The 19,747-nt window shown below is 37.3% G+C and overlaps 1 protein-coding gene across 1 annotated transcript in view; it reads right to left on the bottom strand.

Moving 5' to 3' along the window:
• Positions 1-526: 526 nt before the first annotated feature.
• LOC129718566 (hemicentin-1) overlaps positions 527-19,747 on the bottom strand; it is a 396,754-nt gene continuing 377,533 nt past the window's right edge. Inside the window, exons 17-18 of the mRNA XM_055669452.1 lie at positions 13,980-14,170; positions 527-1,792 (exon numbers count right to left, since the gene is read on the bottom strand). Coding sequence (XP_055525427.1) covers positions 1,538-1,792; positions 13,980-14,170 — 446 coding nt within the window. The 3' untranslated portion in view covers positions 527-1,537. The remainder of the gene's footprint in view (positions 1,793-13,979; positions 14,171-19,747) is intronic.

Raw genomic sequence — 19,747 nt, 5'->3', positions numbered from 1 at the left:
ATCGATAGATTAGGCAACACTGAACGGGAGTGAAGAGCACGTCAGATGTCTCCCCTTTGCGGCCATTGTTGTTTGGGGCTCGGCATCGAGGGGTTCGTCATAATGGGGGTACTGTCAAACTATAGGTAATGGGATTACGGTGTCAGGGAGGTGGTTTTCTCCAAGAAACCAATCATTTTATTACGGATTGAGCGGATTCAGGTTTAGTCGCAGTCAGCACAAATCATGAAAAATGGCGATTGCGTGATATTCGTCTCATTTCCATCACTTTTTGGTGCGAAATAATAAAAAGTGCTTCAAAAGATTGGAAATGTAAATGAGTTTAAATGTTATGAATTGTGTTGCAAACATCAACCATGAAAAGTTATTCTATATCACATACGTGAACAACAGCAACGTCAACTTATTAGGGACTGATACAAAATGACTAGAAATAAATTCGTCGATAATTAGTACTACATATTCTAAAACTCACCATTGCCTTTTTCCGGTGAAGTGATACACTCATAATGAACAAAAACCTCAATTGTTTTCGTAAAACTTGATTTTATTGATTCGTTCAACACTCGTTCTTATTTTTTTTATATAGATTTCACAAGTTTTTGACATCATTTTTAATACACATTTTCGTTACGTTTGCTTACATTTTGTTTACAAAATTAATCTGCAATGCTTCTTGACTACTAACTTATAGCTCACAGTATCAACGCAGCATCAAACAAGTTTTTCGTTCTTCACAGTCGCCTCACGCCACTCATTCAAACAGCTTAAAATAATTTTTGGTGGTTCATCTCTTTCCTTGTTGACTTTATTTTTTAGAGTTTTTTCCCTCGTGCTTTCATGAATTGTTCTATGTTTGACCAAATTAGCGGAAAATCGATATGATATTCAGTCGTTTAGGTGTGCAAACTGTCACATTGATTTTTGTTCGTGTATACTCATTTGATATCTTTTGCGCTTGAATATATTCGGCTAGTGTGCGGTTATTGTCCAGTCAGTAACGCCATTTCCTAATCATTTACTTTGTTGATTACAAGCGCAAGTCATTGGTTTGCGCAGTCAGTAGTCGGAAGTTTTTCGAAACGATATAATTCACTGAATTTTAAAATCAATCTTTTCGCTAATACTGTCCTAGTTTCTAGTGTACTTATAAATATTGACAAACACTCGGCTCACAAAGTTTTTTATTGGAAAATAAAAATTCGGACAAAATTTCCATAGTTTTACTCTTCCGTTAAAAAAGGTTTCACTAAGAGCTGCTCCAGATTACTCTGTACACATTTTAGTTTGTTTGCATCATTGATATTACATAATCTACTTAAATTAGAGGTGTCGAGTATTGTTGATTTATATTTCAGATACTCACAAGACATCTGCGTCTAATATCCGCCTGTAGCTCGAACGTCTCAGCCAGAGCGAACTACTGTATGTTTGCGTAAATAACCAAATTTGGTGGCGAATTTGTTTGATCGGAAAACTCACTCGCAGAAACCGCAAACATCTACCAGCACGGTACAATCATACACCTTAGAAAATATTATATACAACTTTCCTGTATTCGGTTGGATGTCGTAACCACTTCCGGTCGAAACCGGTACTCATTGAGCGTGGACGTAACATGCGACTGACAAGTGGGACTGCTCAGCAGACTGGTCACGCCAACTCCGACGCCGCCTACAATCGCCGGCAAGGGTAGCGTCGTACTTCCGGACAGCGGCTGGTGGCTTAGTGGGCTGAGCGTCGACTGCACGTTGCTGCCACTATTGCCCATTCGTCCGAGGGTCGCATAACTCTGTCGAGGAGGATAATAACAATAAAACATAATGAGCTATGTGGAAGAAAGGATTAAGACTAGGCGACTTTTGTGGGTTAGAGCAAGTATCTAACGTTCGGAATCGGGAGCTTATATAGAAATATTCAACTCTTTAAATTTTATTGCTTATTAAATACTTTGTAGAACGCTTCTATAAATGTTCACTAGTCAGAAACTATGCTAACCAATGCACTGAAGACATTTTTGTGCTTCCCTGGGCATTCTCCAGTGAGCTGTGATTTTTGGAATTTACCCTCGGTTTTACATTGGAAAACAGCAAAAATTTATGTAGCGAGGAAACACGCACTTGCTCTTTATCGTGAATTATCAGCCATCAACCGAAAAGCACCGTTCATGGCTTGTAACCAGTCTAATGGTTGCAACCGAAGATATTTCTGGATCGTAAAAACAGATCCTGGCCCCGTTTGTGACGAAGTTGATGGTTGCGGGCTCGGACGCGGCCAGCAGGTCGTACAACACCGTCATGGCGGTGAAGCAACTATTATGCGGTATAATGGAGTCTGATGTAATAACAATAACCAGATAAACTGTCTGATGGCGGGCTGAAACATGAATAGTTTTTTCAACCAGATTCCTTTCTCGAGGAGGAAATATTCAGCCCTCAGCATGGAACGAAACTGACAGAAGAAAAACGCTGCACCATCGTGTGGTTACTATAGCTTCGTGTGCATCCTTCAATCAGTTTGGTAAACAATTTCCAAAATATTCTCGTATTTACAACTAGCCTCACAGCTTATGCCATATACCTACTAAATGACTTTTATTCGTCGCAAATTTTGTTAACTTAATGTTGGTGTTCACTGAGATATTAATAAGGAATCACATTCCAATGTTTCAATAAAAGAATATAGTTAACTTATGTATAACACTGTGCTATAAATAAATAAAAAAAATGCAAGAACTTCTGAAGCGACCTAGTGTAGGTTGTAGGTCTTATTGAGTGTAACATTCGCTCATGCTAGAAATTTTCCAAACACCCCCAAAATCTGAAGTTATGGTCAAAATAAGGTTTTTTGGACCTCAATGCATATAACTTTTCTTAACTTAACTTAACTTTAAATCGAACTACTTAACTTAACTTAAAATCGAACTCTAAAAAGACTTTTTCACGCAATTTTTCAACCAAACTTGAAATTCGTCACCTGTTTTTGTGGTAAAGATACTACAAATACACTAAAATTTTGAAAATATATTCAATGAAGAATCAAACAAAAGTTATTTTGTGAAAATCGGTGAATATTTAGCTAAGTTATATATTTTTTATGAAAACCAGAAATTTTGGCTTCTATCGCACAATTATTTCACGGTGCTACAAATGAAGAAAAAGTGCAAGAACTTCTTGAGTGACCTAGTGTAGGTTGTAGGTCTTGTTGAGTGTAATATTCACTTATACTAGAAATTTTTCAAACACCTCTAAAATTTCAAGTTATGGTCGAAATACGATTTTTGGACTTCAGAGCAATTTTTTCTACTCAGTCATTTCTTGACCGATTTTCAATAGAGCATTCAAGAACTCTTCCAAAACCATAGGCTTAGGTGAAGACCTAAGTGATCTTGGAAAATTAGTCCCGGTGGTAAAATATAGGCAGACAGTTTCTGTGTGGCAAGCAATCTGTTCTTGTTCTTGTGAAATAAGGTAGTCGATATATATACACAAAGAAATCAAGCTTGCAAACAGTCAACACTTTTCGTTCGGTTCGTTAGTATGCGTGACAGTTGCTTTACGAGCGTGAATGCAGTCAGCTCTCGCATAAAAAACGAACAGTACAATAAAACACTCTTGCTCATCGGAATGACGTAAAATGACATTCGTGTAACCATTTTGTTTTGTTTTACTCTTTTCAGTTTGGAGTTGATATTATTATTAAATGTTAAATTGAAATCCTCAAAGTACTTCTGCAACGATTATGTACGAGTACAAGTGCACATTCCGCAATAATCATATATCCGCGTTGTGCATGAAAGTTCAAATTTAAGTAGTTTCAAGTGTTCAATGTGAAAAATTCTATTCCACGTTCAAAGATTGGCTCAAGTTTAGTTTTTGTAAACGCATCGCAAGCAATGTTTTGCGCAGGAAAAGAATCTAGACATACTTTCCAGGCAAAATATCCATCGAATTGAAGTCTCTTCGTTTTCGTTATGCATTATACGATTACACATTCTTCAGGCTGTGTTCCTAAAAGTGCTCATGGATGTCTCTCTTGACGTTTAGTTACGAACCAACGCCAATAATCACGTTTCTTCGCTCGAACCAAGCTTTTAAACTTGGTCTCAAGTTTGAAATACCACTCAAAGTCGTCAAGGTTAGCCTTCCTGTCGAAAGGCCTTAAACGCGTCGGATTTTTCCGTGTAGACATCGAAGCACTCTTTGTCCCACCATGGAGGATGATCGTTGTTGATTACGCCGAGATCAAATATTCTGTTTTGGAAATAGCGTTTACTTCCAAATTTGCCTCCGTATATAACGATTTGCTAAGAACACGACAGGATATTTCATTTTTGAAATATATACATATTCCACCACCATGCCTATTGCGATCATTTCTAATTAACTTTATCATTGAGTTAGTGATGGTATTGTTCAACCATGTTTCAGAGAAGCATTTTGCTTACCATTTTGCTGTTTTCAATAATCTGTTTAAGCTCTTCAAATTTACTAAAATTACGAGCGCATAAGCTTTGTACGTTCATATGACAGACATTTTGCTTACCATTCATCAGTACCGAATTTATCACAGCCCTCTGAATCGAAACTTCCGCAGAAACATTGCTACTTGAACAATCACCGTTATCCATAATCAGTGAAAAAGAGTACCGGCCCCAAGAAAAACCTGCGCATTGAACAAACAATAGGCGAATAAATAATAACTAAAGAGAACGTAAACTTAGATCTATATATATACCACATGTTGAATTGCACTAGAACTATTTAGGTGAACTTTCGCAGCCAAATCTGCATAACAAGCTTATCAGTTTAAATGTTAAACAACTACATTGATTTTTATAACAGCATTTAGCTGAAGAAACTCTAATAGTAAATATTTGCAGCACAATAGTGAATATCATTGAAATTGAAACAGCAGCAACAGCAGTAGTAAGTCCAGTTTCAGCTAGCATACAGCGACAGCAAACCAGCCTCCTCGGCAGCACCAGCGTGTTTAACTTTTAGGAGTGGAATGAATCATGGGGAAAGAGTGAAAGAATACATGGAACTGCTTGGAAGGAAAGAAGTAACTATTATAGGATAGGGTTTTTAACAGAAGCGGCAATTTGTTCAAGTGAGTGGATCGCCTTAGAGTTTTCGGAACCGTTTGGCTTTATGAACACAGTTCCGTTGCGGGTAACTACGTTTTGCACCTGTCCCAGTTTCTTTAGTTTAATTGCAGTAGCACGTATCTGCCTTGCATTGTTTGTTAGATTCTCGTTGATATAAATACGGTTTTCACTATCAAAACCAACGTCACGAAGACAAAGCGAGCGCTTAGTAAGATATTTTCTGTAGAACTCGTTCCTGGGGTTACGTAGAGCAAACTCGCAGAGCACAGGTGGTTTCGTTCCAGCACTGATTGGCGCACGAGCTAGACGTTGGAGATCAACCAAGGGTATATAATTTTCATTACATCCAACTGACACAGCGATTTTGTGAAATATATTCTGCAAATCCTCACGGCCTTGATACGGAATTCCAGAGATAATCAGGTCCTTGTTTTTATCCATACGGTACACGGCTTCGATCGAACGATCCACGTCACTCCGAACAACATCAACAGCTTGCTTCAAACAATGTACATTATCAGAACACTCATCCCGAACAGTAGGCAGCTGCTCTTCGATATCCGATATTCGTTTCTCCAATCTGGCATTACAGGCTTCAATTTTCATTTCAATCCGTTCAGTGTTGTTGCGAGCATTGTTTGCATTCTGTTTCACATTCTGTTCGTCCAGGCTCGCAATCTCGCCGTCATCAGATTGTTTTGATACATCATCACGATTTGTATAGATGGTTTGAATTAAGTCTCTGGAAATAAGGTGGCGGCCCTGCAAACATGCAAAATGGCATCATGGGTTGATTTTTGGGCAACATTCTGGTTCTAGGAATACCTATAATGATATATGAACACTATACCCATAGTATCTGGCCTTTAAGGGTATTTGGGGCAGTCAGAGTTCAAAATGGCCCATTCCCGGTATCATGCCGTTTCCGTTAGAGCTAATATTAGGGAGTATTTGGATATATTTGGTAGTTTCCCAATTACCGGTAATTGAGCTTTGGATTTCAAAATAACATCTGGAGTCGATTCCTGATCTCTGGGCATCACTCTGGATCCGTAATTAACCAATTTGGGTGGTATTCATCCATTTTTGGCCAACTTCCAGCAACTGAAAATTGCCATCTAAAGTTTAGAAATCTCTATCACGGAATTTAAAATGGCATCAGGGGCCTTAATTTATCATCACGGTTCCAAAAATACTCATATTGTATGGTATGTGATCTTGTTTTAAGCTCTGATAGGTCAAAAAATGGTCGAAATTTTTCGCTTGACGCTTTTCTTTAATGGAGTAGTTTGCGTCATAGAATACCAATTTTCTACATTTCTTCGAACGCGAAATTAACTTTTTAATCGATTATTGCAGAAACGAAGGAGAAACTTTGATAACCAACAGAATTATAAGCATTTGAAATCAGGCAAAAATTATTACATGTTCCGATTTCAAATCCTTCATTTTACACCCTATCTTAAAAGCTTACGAAAAGACGTAGTTCTACAGTTCTAGTTTCTGCCGGCGTTTTTTTGCCATTTTTTCTGCTCGTTTTTAACTATAAGTTCATGAGCTACAATGCTTCATGAAAAGTGTATATCAAAACACATACACCCTTTAAAAAATCACTAAATGAGTTTTAGAGCTCAACTTCAAACCCGCCGTTACTGTTCATCCACAATTTTGCCTGAATATTTCAGCTCGTCTTTTGTTTTGCGTTTAATTTTGTATTGATACATTTGTCTAGGTTTATCACGTAACAAACAGATGCTCTGCATCGCTTCGCTTTTTGATGGCGAACACAGTAGTCGTGTTATTGTGTGGTGATATAAAATTGTCAATTTGCGTGTGAAATAGTGAAGTGATTCACGATAGATATATTCTAACGTGTTTCGGTAGTGAATCTACACAAGGCTAAGTACAAGAACAGTTGCTTTAAGCAGCAAGTTCGCGTCAAAGTTTGATAAAATAAAATCCCCCCCCCCCCCGGCGCTTTCACAGCAGCGGTGGTGGCGATCGTTTTTTCCTTGTCTCTGTCTCTCTTCTCTGCATGCTTGTTGGTGTAGCGTCCCGCGTTTAACCTGTATTGTGTCATGATTTGCTCCGGCTGTGGTTCGGCAATTGTATTATCAGATTTGCCGTTGAAATGTGTGGGCTTAAACTGTGCACGTTTGTTTCACTACAAGTGCACCGGGCTCACCAAGGCGACGGCAAAGATGATTACAGACAACGATAATCTTTGCTTCAAGTGTGATGAGTGTTTATCAAACCAGTGTTGTGGTGGGCAACATTTGACTCCGGACATGAAGCGTATCGAAGAAGAGATGCAGAAATTATCTTCTCTCTCTGACTCGGTCATTTAAATGCGGGATCAAATTGCGACCCAGATAAACAGCGCGATAAATATCGGTATGGAACAGTTGAGATCAAATGTAAAGGAGTCTCTTGAAAAATTATTATGTGAGAAATTTGAAAAATTTAATCATTCGGTTTTGCAATTAAATACGAATCAGAATATAGCTGCTATTAACAATGCTCGCGCGCGGATTGGGACGATTCCTTCTGAATCGGACCAAATCGGCAAAAAGCGTAGAATCGAATACGAAAATAATGACGATGTTTTTGACGACGGTGCAACTTTTGCGCAAGTTGTTAAAAGTCGCGGTAAAAACAATAAATCTAACTCAAGTAACAAAAGTAATACTAATATCGGATTTAAACCGGTTAAACCTAAGACTCGTCCGGTTATTGTGATTAAACCGAAAGAGTCCAAACAACCTTGCGAGGAAACTCGGAAGTTTTTGAAAACTAACTTAGATCCTAAAACACACAAAGTTAGTAATTTCAGGAACGGTAAAGATGGTTCCATTATTGTCGAATGCGCCGTTGGCGAAAATATTGATTTAGTGAAAAATGGCATTCAAAGCAATCTGGGTGAAAAATACAGTGCTGTTGTTCCCACGTCGGTGCCTAGATTGAAAGTAGTGGGCATGAGTGAGAATCTTTCTCCTGATGTTTTCATTGACTATTAAAAGAGTCAAAATGATTGCATCACAATCAATGAGGTAAAAGTAGTTAATATGTACGAAAATCCACGCTTCACCTATAACAAGTATAGCGCGGTAATTGAAGTTGATTTAGAAACGTATAATAGTTTGTTATCTGCTAAGCAAGTAAATGTAGAGTTTGATCGGTGCTTAGTATTGCCCGCGATAAATGTGCTAAGATGCTTCAAATGTGGAGAATTTGGACACAAGAGCATGAATTGCAAAAATTGTGATGCACGCTCTAGGTGTAGCCAAAACCATAAGACATCTGAGTGTACATCTACTGTATTGAAATGCGTCAATTGTGTAAAAACGAATAAAGAGCGTAAAACTAATTTGGACTTCAACCATGCCGCTTTTAGTTCAGAGTGTTTAATTTATAAAAGACTATTCGAGCAAAAGAAAAGCAGCTTGCGTTTCAATAAATAGCAAACAAGTTCCAACGAGAATGTGAATAAGTTTGATTTTTTGTATTTTAATATTGCGGGGTTGACAACAAACTACGTTGCATTACGTCAGATTGTTGAAGATAAACGTCCACTTTTGGTGTTTTTATCAGAGACTCACATTGTCGATGATGAAGCATTTGAACAAGATAGTATTCCGGGATACAATGTTGCTGCTTGTTTATCACATTCTAGGCAAACTGGCGGTGTTGCTATTTATGTCAGAGAATCAGTTCAATTCCAGCTTTGTCACAACGAAGCTAAGGATGGTAACTGGTTCTTGGGCATTACAGTAGTTGGTGGCATGAAGGTGGGCAATTATGGTGTTTTGTATCATTCTCCTAATGCTAGTGACCGCCTTTTTCTTGAAATATTGGAAAACTGGCTTGATGAATTTCTTGATTTGAGTAAAATAAATATAGTGACGGGCGATTTTATTATTAACTGGCGAGATGATGCAAATTCAAATCATTTGAAGCGTTTAGTTGAGTCTTTCAATTTGAAACAAAGTGTAGATGAATATACGCGTATTTCCCAGCGGAGTAGAACTTTGATTGACCATGTTTATTGCAATTTTGATTCGATTCGTTCAGTTACGAATTCTGATATGAAAATAACCGATCATGAGACATTAGTAATTAATGTTCTAGAAAACTTGAATAATAATAATGATTCAATAAAATTGAAATGCTGGAGAAAATATTCGAAACAGGCTGTTTCGAACCTTGTTGAGAGAAGCTTGGGTTTTCCAATCGCGACCGGTAGTTTAGATGAATCTGCAGCTGTTCTTACTAACATTTTGAAGACGTGTACGAATCAATTAGTTGAACATAAATTTGTTTCGCTGAAAAACTCGAACAGCTGGTATAGTTTGGATCTTTTGCGCCTAAAGCGCAAGAGAGATAAACTGTACAGAAAGTTTTGTAGATCAAACAATCAGAATCATTGGATTGAGTACACGTTCGCGCGTAATAAATATTCACAAGCGATTAAAAAGAAGCGTTGTGAATATATCCAGAGAAAGATTGTTCAACATCAAAATAACAGCAAAGAGTTATGGAAAATTTTGAAATCTTTGTTGAAACCTAGTAATTGTAAACCGCGGTCCATAACTTTTGAAGGCACATTAGAACATTCAGAACAAATTATTGCATCTAGATTTAATGATTATTTTGTCAATAGTGTTTCATTGATCAATCAATCCATTGAATTGGTCGAAGAACCCGACGAAATAAAACAGCCGATTAACAGTAGTTGTACATTTGATGGTTTTCACCCAATCACGTTAGATGAACTGAGAAAAATTTGTTTTTCATTAGGTAAAACGGCTGGAGTAGATAATGTAAATGCTAGAGTTATTCAAGATTGCTTCAATGTCATTGGTCACACTTTGCTGGACCTCATTAATGAATCGTTGCAAACAGGGCACGTGCCTTTGGTGTGGAAAGAATCGTTGGTTGTTCAGATTCAAAAGGTTGCTGGAACGATTAAAGCCGAAGAGTTTCGTCCCATCAACATGTTACACACATTAGAAAAGATATTAGAACTAGTTGTTAAAGGCCAGCTTCTAGAATATTTAAATAGTAACTCGTTGCTAATTCCGGAACAATCAGGCTACCGGGAAGGCCACTCATGTGAAACCGCGATAAACTTAGTACTAGCAAAATGGAAAGATAACTTAGAAAATAGAGACACAATATTTTCTGTTTTTTTGGATCTAAAACGCGCTTTTGAGACAATTTCTAGGCCCTTATTGTTGAACACAATCAAGCGCTTTGGAATTTCGAGTACTGCATTCAGATGGTTTGAAAGCTACTTGTCTGATAGAACTCAACGAACTGTTTTTAATGATTCTGTTTCTAGTCCCGTGGAGAATGATCTTGGAGTTCCACAGGGAAGTGTATTAGGGCCCCTTGTGATATTAATCTTTTTTCCGATGACACCGTATTATTCATTGCAGCTAAGAACGTTGAAGAAGCCGTTTCACACTTGAACGAAGATTTATGTTCTCTAAGCAGATGGTTGAAGTATAAGCAATTGAAATTGAATATTGATAGAACTAAATTTATGATTTTCTCGCGCACCGTTGTAAATGATGATGTCTCTGTTTTGATTGATGATGAGGCAATTGGTCGCGTTCGGGAGATTAAATATCTTGGCGTGATTATTGATGACAATCTAAAGTTCAATGCTCACATTGACGAAAAACGAATTAACGATTAGTAGTAAAATACAGCTATACAAGTCAATCATCTCTCCACATTTGGATTTTTGCCCTACTTTTTTATACTTAGCCAATAATACACAACTATTGAGGTTACAGCGTTTGCAGAATAGATTAATGCGTTTGATTTTAAATTGTGATAGATTAACTTCCTCTGTTTTCATGTTGGACGCTTTGCAATGGCTATCTGTGAAGCAGCGAGTTGTTTATTTGTCTATGGTGTTCATTTTTAAAATAATTAATGGTTTGCTACCTCAATATTTGAGTGATCGAATTGAAAGAGGAAGAGATTTTCATAGATATAACACTAGAACCGCGGATGAAATAAGAACACCTTTCTTTCTAACGAGAGCTTCACAAAATTCATTGTTTTATAAAGGTATAAATTTTTTCAATTCAATGCCAAGACATGTTAAACGTGCACCAACACTTGCGGAGTTCAAGAGACAATGTATTTCACACGTGAAAGTTTCTATTGTATAGAACGATACTAAGTTTTACAAAATGATGTAGAGTTTACCTAACGAAGTTTGAACAAACGGATCTTAAATGACGAAGTTTTAACAAACGGATTTATTTTGGATGAACTATTTGTTTTGGTCTCTATTCATATATTGGTTGTTTTATTGAAGCTTGTAAATGACGAAGTTTTATACGAACGGATCTGATTGTGTTGTAAAATTTTATTTATATGTTTATTTTAAATTGGACTTTTCTAAATTTATAACAACAAAACTACTGTGTTCGTCACGGTGATGATGATGGATTTTTTTTTCTTTTCATCATTGTTGTTGTAGCTTTAAAAATAATAGAAAGAGACTATAAAAGCTTGAGCCTCGCGCGCGGTTTTCAGATATAAATGATTTCTTTTAGCAAATTAATATTGTTATTTGAATGCTTAGAGAAAATCATGAAATAGTTGTGGTTGGTCTGGCTGAAGGTCATGAAAACCCTGTACTAGTTTTGTGTGCTCTATGAATCAAGTATACAGTTTTTGAAGAAGTTTATATCTGGAGGTAAAATCAGTTCGTTTTTTTTTTGTTTTGTATAACTGATTAAATGTGATCACATTAATTATCTATAGATAAATCGTCCAGCTCAAACCTTTGTAGGGGTATGTGGCGGGACCATCATCATCATCATCGTCATTCAATCATAGAGAAAAAGTTTAAAAATTAAATGCGACATTTTGACAAATTCTAGAAGTTTCAAATTTTTCATTAAAATATTAAATTACCATTGTTATCAATAGAACAGAAACCGCAACGATAAACTCAATTAATGATTTTTACTGAAAAAATCTTAAACACTCTTTTCCCAAGTGCAGTTTAAGATTTTCGTTTTACACCCGGTGCTTCTAGTAAAACGTAGTTCTACGCCAAAGTTCATCAAGTTATTCTCAAATAGACTTAAAAGATAAAAGGTCAATAAAAAGACACAATTTATCGTTTGTAAGTTGTAAGAATAATTTGAGACTTTATAAAAAATATATACGGAAATCTCAACAAATAAAAAAAAACGAACTGGAGGAAAACCTAACAAGCGTCGAAAAGTAATAAAAATGCACTTAAAATTTCTTTGATGACTTTTTAATACATCGGATGGAAGAAACAATTAGTGACATCAACCCGGCATTAGGGAATAAAATGAAAGCTATGGAAGAGATAAAAAGTAACTTTTCATTTGTATTGCACCTGACGCGCCAATAAGAATTAAAAATGTAAATTACAGAGGCTGATCGAATCATAAGATGGAGGACAATAAATATTCGCGTGCCAAGGCTGTGTACAGTTAAGAATTCTAGCTTTGTAAAATTTCCTGCTTTTGAACTGTATAACTCGGCAGAGGCTCCCTGCACAGCTACATTTGTAACACACTACGATAAACCTTTTGCTGCGGTAAATTAACCATATAATTGAACGATAAAGCATTCTGCCTTTAATTTGCGTCCAGATAAATTACTGAAGATAGTGTGCGTCCTTCACGGGTCCTCGGGAGGAGACAGAAAGAAATATCGAATGCGGTGAATGTTGGGAAAAGCTCCGGAACATTTTTAGGGCTCCAGTAGCGCAGCCAGATAGCAGAAGGCACGATGGATAGGCACTGTTACTGAGCGATAGAGGATAGGAAACAAAAAAAAACTTCCGCAAATAGGAACCAGCGGTGTTTCCGTATCACTTTGTCACTCGTACAGTCCATAAAATAAATTTTCACAATAAATATACTTTACGGTTTAATTTATTCACCACAGGCGGGTACACTAGCGGGAAAAAGTGTATTACGTGCAATACATCCCTCTTACAGTGGAACGAAACTCGAAGGGTAAGAGGCTAAATAAAAAGTACGTAGAACTCCCGCAGGTACCGTTTGGTAGAGACGAAGAGGATTTTAAAACAATCAGTCCGCAATTGTGGAAAGCTGCCAAGTTTCTGAGTGCAGTCCGTCGGTTGACGTTGTGTTACACGATGCAGCAAATGGAAAGTACACCGCAAACTTTGTAGGTGTTGTCCTTACCACGGTACACCGAGGGGTTCCACCGAATCGTGTACAATCTTTTTTTTTTTAGTACGTTGTATCAAAGTGCACAATACCGTTGTGGATGTGGATGATGGACTACAACTTTAGTTTTGGGCAAGATTCACTCCAACTTTGTTGTTGTCAGTAAATTGAACTTTGGTCTTGTTATTTAATATCAATTCCGTTGGAATTTTCTAGAAATAAAACAAAACTGTTCGTGGCCGTAAACCTTGCTTTCAGTGAATATTGGTATTTTTTTCATAGGTTTACAAAATCTGAAGCGATTAGCACAGTTGCTTAACCCTCTAGTGCCCAATCCCGCCTTTTGGCGGGCTTCGGTCAAACCTTTAAAAAGCATCAATAAATACTCAAAAAGTGTTTATAATGATTCATAGTGATTTTACCGAAGCCCATCTAAGAATAAGCTTGGGCACTAGAGGGTTAATATAGTAATGTAATTATCACGAGAACCAACGTCTCTGAGATCAAAGTACAACGAGTTACAGACCATTCCGATATAAACTAGAAAACTATAGAACGTTGTCTCAATTAGGTATTTAAGAGCTCCTACTCCTACTTTTAGGTATTGTAGCAAAACGAACAAGCTTATAGTTATAGGAAATTCACTGTTTGTATTTAACGATACTTACAATTTGTTTACCAGGCTTAAAAGAGTAATGATGCACTTCATTGTTTGATCCGGTCAGCGAAGCCAGACTAGATCCATCACAATGGCGCTCTTCATCGCGGAGCAAATGTTCGCCACCGTTACGTGCTATCAGCTTTGCTGATGGACTGCGGAACAGCGGCGCTGGAAGTGTCCCTTTTGGTGGCCTCCTCTCTGCAATTATAAAAGGACGATTAAGTAATCAAGTCAGTGATTAGTGGGAGATTTACTTCAATGGTTTCAATCATGTATTCGAAATTTAAGACTGTGATGTTGGGATTGTCGTATCTGCAGCCCCTCATTCATTGTAAATGATTTACCGTATAGTGGACCCCTTTATTCATTTATAGTGGACCTCTTTCCTATAGTGGACGACTCGTCAGATTAACATTAAATCAAAATTTATAAATTTTTCTCATGATTCTGATGTAGATTGGCAGGATAAGATGTTTCCCGATGGAAGTTTTCTGAAATTCCTCCAAGTTTTCACAAATATTGAGTTAATCTGACGAGTGATCCACAATAGGAAAGAGGTCCACTATAAATGAATTTACATTTCCTTTCAATCTCTTCCAGTTATTCATTACATATGGTAACGAGAGTATTTTGGCCCACCCTGGAACATTCAGGGGGCCTGGAAGTTGACTTTAATATTACCAGTTCTTTTGTACGTGTGAACTAATTCCAAAATAATGCTACCTAGAGTCAGTATTTCGCCGAAAAATTGGTTATTTCAATTCAATGGTGCATATATAAATATCGAACATTCGTTGAATGTATCAGACATCACATATGTACTCATCACATAGGGTAACGGGGGTATGTTGGCCCACTCTGGAACACCGTCTAAAGGCGGCACTGGGCACTAGAGGGTTAAATTGTAGGTATTAACTTGATCTAGAAGCCCTTTTAATATAAGTTAAATTATATATAAACGTGAATCAAAAGAGATAGAAGAAAATAAAACAGTATCGTTTTCGTACATGGAAATCATAAAGGTAAAAATTATTTCATTGTCACCTTATTATGATTCATGAATTATAAAGTTATTTTAAATCGATTGTTTTGAAAGGTAGAAAAAACTTTTTTCAACGGAACAGCAACATTGTTGAACAATCTTCCATTCTATCAACAAAGACACCAAAGTTAGATAGGTATCTGATTTCATTAAAAAATTTCAAATCCCCAATTTTCGACAACACAAAAATAACCGCCTCATGATATGTAAGAAAGGAAGAGGTTTTTCGCTTTAATATTATTATCGAGCTCTAGATCCGAATTTCCCCATAAACTCGTTCCCTAAATCGCTGTCGACTGATTAACTTAACGTTCCCACCGATTCAACAGTGAAAGGATGCGCACGGTTATCGTTCTTATCGTTCGCGTTAAAGTGGGTGGGAGCTTCCGACGCGTTTTCGTAATGGCTAGGGGCACCAAAATTTACAGGAATGAAATAAATTTTTGACAAGCGTCATTTCAAGCTCGACAAAAACTGTTCATCTTAGAAAATACTAATGCCATCTCTTAGAATTTTCAGGTACTTATCAGACTGCCGATTACTTTAAATAGAGATAATAATTGAGTTTTCAAAAACATTTCTAAAGGTATTTATTCTAGATACCAGCAGAATCACGTTTGTTGCTCCTTTTTCTTACAAAATCCTCTAGTATGAACATCCCCGTTTTTTTTGAATTTTGAGCCTGTTGTTGTAAATAACACTGAAAAGTAATAATTTTCGCTTGTTTCTACAAGCAATAGATATAGCCATATGACAATCTACGTATTAAAAGGTAAGCGATTAGCGAAAATTCTGCATGTAGTGATTATCGAGCTAAATTTTCCAGTTGGTGTCGCTTAATTCTCGATTAGCGGTGCCCACCACTACATATAGAACGGTACCCATCAGAAGAACAGCCAAAATGACCAAAAACGAATTTCGTATTCTGATGATTTTGCAGTTTTTGATCAATATTTTCATATTTTCTGAAGAAAATCTTTATACATAAAATGAAGAAAACTAGTTTTTCAGAATATGTTGGAATATAAAAAAAATCTACTAAAACTGTTTTGATATGTTTGCATGGATTTTAACCCCACAGAATCTGCCGCAGGCCACATAGAAAATAATTGGAATTTTCATATTTTTTACCATCAGAAACATCAAATGTAAGCAAGTGTAAGCACAGTTTCTAATAGTGTACCTGAAAACCCTGCTTGTACCCTTCAAAAATCTATGAAAAAAGTTTGCGGAAAATCTGCGTTTTTTTAGAAAAAGCTGATTAAAAACTTTTCTTTTTTACCTAGGACTACGTCTTTGTCTTCTATACTAGGGTACATTTTGTTAAATTGAAAATGAAACTGGCAGATGTTGTGTCAGATTTCAAACGATTATAGCAAGCGAACGACTTACTGCAGCTTAGTCATCTACATGTCGGTGGATAGATAAATTGTGTGACAATTGTTTGATATAATGTTTAACATTGTTTCTGCTTCACTGCTTACTGGTGATAATAGGTGAAAAGTTTAAAGGTCGAGCTTTCCCATACACTTTCCTCGATATTGCCTTACTTCCCGAGCACGGATAACAATAACATAGAAGTTACAAATTCCACTGTCTACATATTTTGACTCAGAAAAGTGTTTTGTTCCGTTTCTCATTCTGGAGTCTGCGACGCCCCGCCTATATTGCAAAAATTTAAATTTACGCAAATATTACGCATTGCAGACTTGTGACAGACTTCTATTTGCTTATAAATGACTTTTATTCATCTCCCAAACCCGGTATGAACCATTTCGTTTACTTTTGTCTTCAAATTTTCAGCTTAAGGCAGAAAAATTAGATCTTCGAATTTTGTTTAGCGATAGAGCTAAAAACTTCATCTTCTCGAAAAACAGCCGCATGCAAAATTTTACCTTAATCAGACTGCGGGAAGTGGAGCAAAGCGATCAGAGTTACAGATTGATGGGTAATGATTCAAAGTGGTTGTTGAATTTGTTTACCTTGGTACGCTTATGGTATGAGACAATGATATGAGCCGTGAAATGAAACGATGAGTTGTGGCTGCGAAAAAAGCCTTCTACGGATTGCGTAATCAGTTAGGTATGCAAACTCGCACAAAACTAGTGCTACACCGGAAACTTATCCTCCCGGTGGCCCTTTACGGACAAGAAACATGGACGTTGAAGGAAGCTGATCGACGAGTGCTCGAAGTTTTTAGGCGTGAATTCCTGCGATCAATATTTGGAGTGTGGCACAGACACATGAATCACGAGTTGTACAGGTATACAAACATGCTGATATAGTGAAGGTAATACAGCGTGCGGGCTTCAGTGGGATAAACATGTAGCCAAAATGCCTGACGAGAGAACCACCAAAATTAACTTTAGCGGCAAACCAAGCAGGTCCTACAAAAGTGCCGTGAGTATAACGTGCCCTCACATCATTTGTTCATAGACTTTAAATCGGCATACGACACAATCGATCGAGATCAGCTATGGCAGATTATGCACGATTACGGTTTTCGGGATAAACTGACACGGTTGGTCGAGTCGACGATGGATCGGGTGATGTGTGTAGTTTTAGTTTCGGGGACACTCTCGGGCCCCTTCGAACCTCGAAGAGGGTTACGGCAAGGTGATGGATTATCGTGCCTGCTATTCAACTTCGCTTTGGAAGGTGTGATATGTAGGGCTGGCATCGACACGAGTGGCACGATATTTAGAAGGTCTGTTCAGCTTTTTGGCTTCGCCGATGACGTTGATATTGTAGCACGAACCCTTGAGAAGATGATGGAGACGAACATCAGACTGAAGGCTGAAGCCGGACGAATTGGACTGCCCATAAACGCTTCGAAGACTAAGTGCATGAGAGGAAGAGGTTCCTGAGAAGACAGTGTAAACCTCCTATCACGAATTCATATTAGCGGTGATTAAATCGAGGTGGTAGACGAGTTCGTGTATCTGGGCTCACTGGTGACTGCTGACAACGACACCAGCAGAGGAATTTGTCGACGCCTTATGGCAGGAAATTGTGCCTACTTTGGACTCCGGACACAAATTTTTGCACAACTTGGAGAACTAATCACGTAGATGGAACCAACACTGTCATGTGGTGGTTTTGGAAGCAGGATGGTTTTTGGAGGTAAGAAATGTTCCTATGATGATTTGACATCCCTCCATACTCTGTAAGGATTGGGGGCTCCAATATATAAATAAACAGATATTTCAGCCAGTTTTTCCGGAAAATAGCCTAAAATATCGGAATGATGAAAAGGAGCCACAATCGACTGAAGACGTCATTTTTAAATTTAAGATAGAAGTTTCTGGTTTCAAAACAGCCGAACATGACCGAATACGGATATTTCCGGAACCAAAATGACGCTTAGCCCGGAATTGACAACAAATGGCATTTTGAAGTCCAAGATGGCGGTTTCCGGTTTCTGAAAAACAGCTAAAAACGTTCGAATTCCACCCTAATCGAGGTGATGTACAGAATCCAAAAGGCGAGGATATTCTCTTTCCGATAAAACTAGGGTGGTCGGTATTACCGACTTTTCGGAGAACCGGTATTTCGGTATTCATAAAAATAAAAACCGGTAAAAAACCGGTATTTTTATTTTTTCTGACTGGTACAAACCAGGGGCGACTCGTGGTCTTTAAACCTACTTGTTCAACTACAAAATTTGAAAAATCATAGTTTGGGGAAGTAATGACAATCATGTCCGCGGAAAAACGCAAGTCATTCTCTCTGTACTATTTGAAAAAAAAAAAACTCAAAAATAATATTTTTTGCCTAGCGTTTCAGGTCGCATCTATGGACGTGTCACTGCATAATTATGTTTTTGCATTTATGAGTACCTATGCCTTATTACGACCCAGTTTTTTTTTTCTGTAAGATTTGGACCACTTGTTTTGATCTCTTGTGGTGTTATACGATCCAGATACAGTGTTTGGAAAACTTTAATGAATGAATCTAGTAGTGATGAGAACTATCATTGAAATTTTTTACTGATAACTATCAGTAATTTCTAACTCGTTACTGATTACTATCAGTAAATATCAGTAATTTGCATTCAAGTTTTAGGCAAATTATCAACGCTACATTTGTTGTTAGCGTTGCTTTATTCAGGTGTACATCCTAGGCTCGATATTGTTTTCCGTTGACGGTATTGCATATGTTTAGTGAATCAGGTTTACATTAGGTTGTGGTTGTATTCATCATTGGTCCATTTAATACTTCTTCTCAAGCTGTGGAGAGAAGCTTTTCAGTAGTACAGCGAGTAAAAACGAGGCTTAGTAAGGTCAACACGCAGAATAGATTCTCATATTTAGCTCTCCTCAATACTGAATCAGCTTTGCTGAAAGAGGTGTACGTTGACGCTGTGGCTAGGATTTTCAATTCATTAGTTTGGAAATTCAATCCAGATTGAAGTGATCTATTTTACTGTGGATATTTGTTTTACCTTTCTTATACTAATTACCTTTATTATAATAAACAAAGGTTATAAAATCGGTCGAAAAACGCAAAATAGATCCGAAGACCAGAGGGCCGAGTGGTATATACCATTCGACTCAGTTCGACGAACTGAGCAATGTCTGTTCGTGTGTATGTGTGTGTGTATGTGTGTGTGTATGTATGTTGTCTGTATGTATGTGCCGCTCAATACTAACGCCCCTTCCTATAGAGCGCAATATGCGATTTTGATGATTTTATATGCAAATAAAAGCTACTGTGCTCCCCCAGAATGCTAC

Source organism: Wyeomyia smithii, chromosome 1 (assembly GCF_029784165.1).
Source record: "Wyeomyia smithii strain HCP4-BCI-WySm-NY-G18 chromosome 1, ASM2978416v1, whole genome shotgun sequence".
NCBI classification, from domain to species: Eukaryota; Metazoa; Arthropoda; class Insecta; order Diptera; family Culicidae; genus Wyeomyia; species Wyeomyia smithii.
This window is presented reverse-complemented; position numbering and strand designations above follow the sequence as displayed.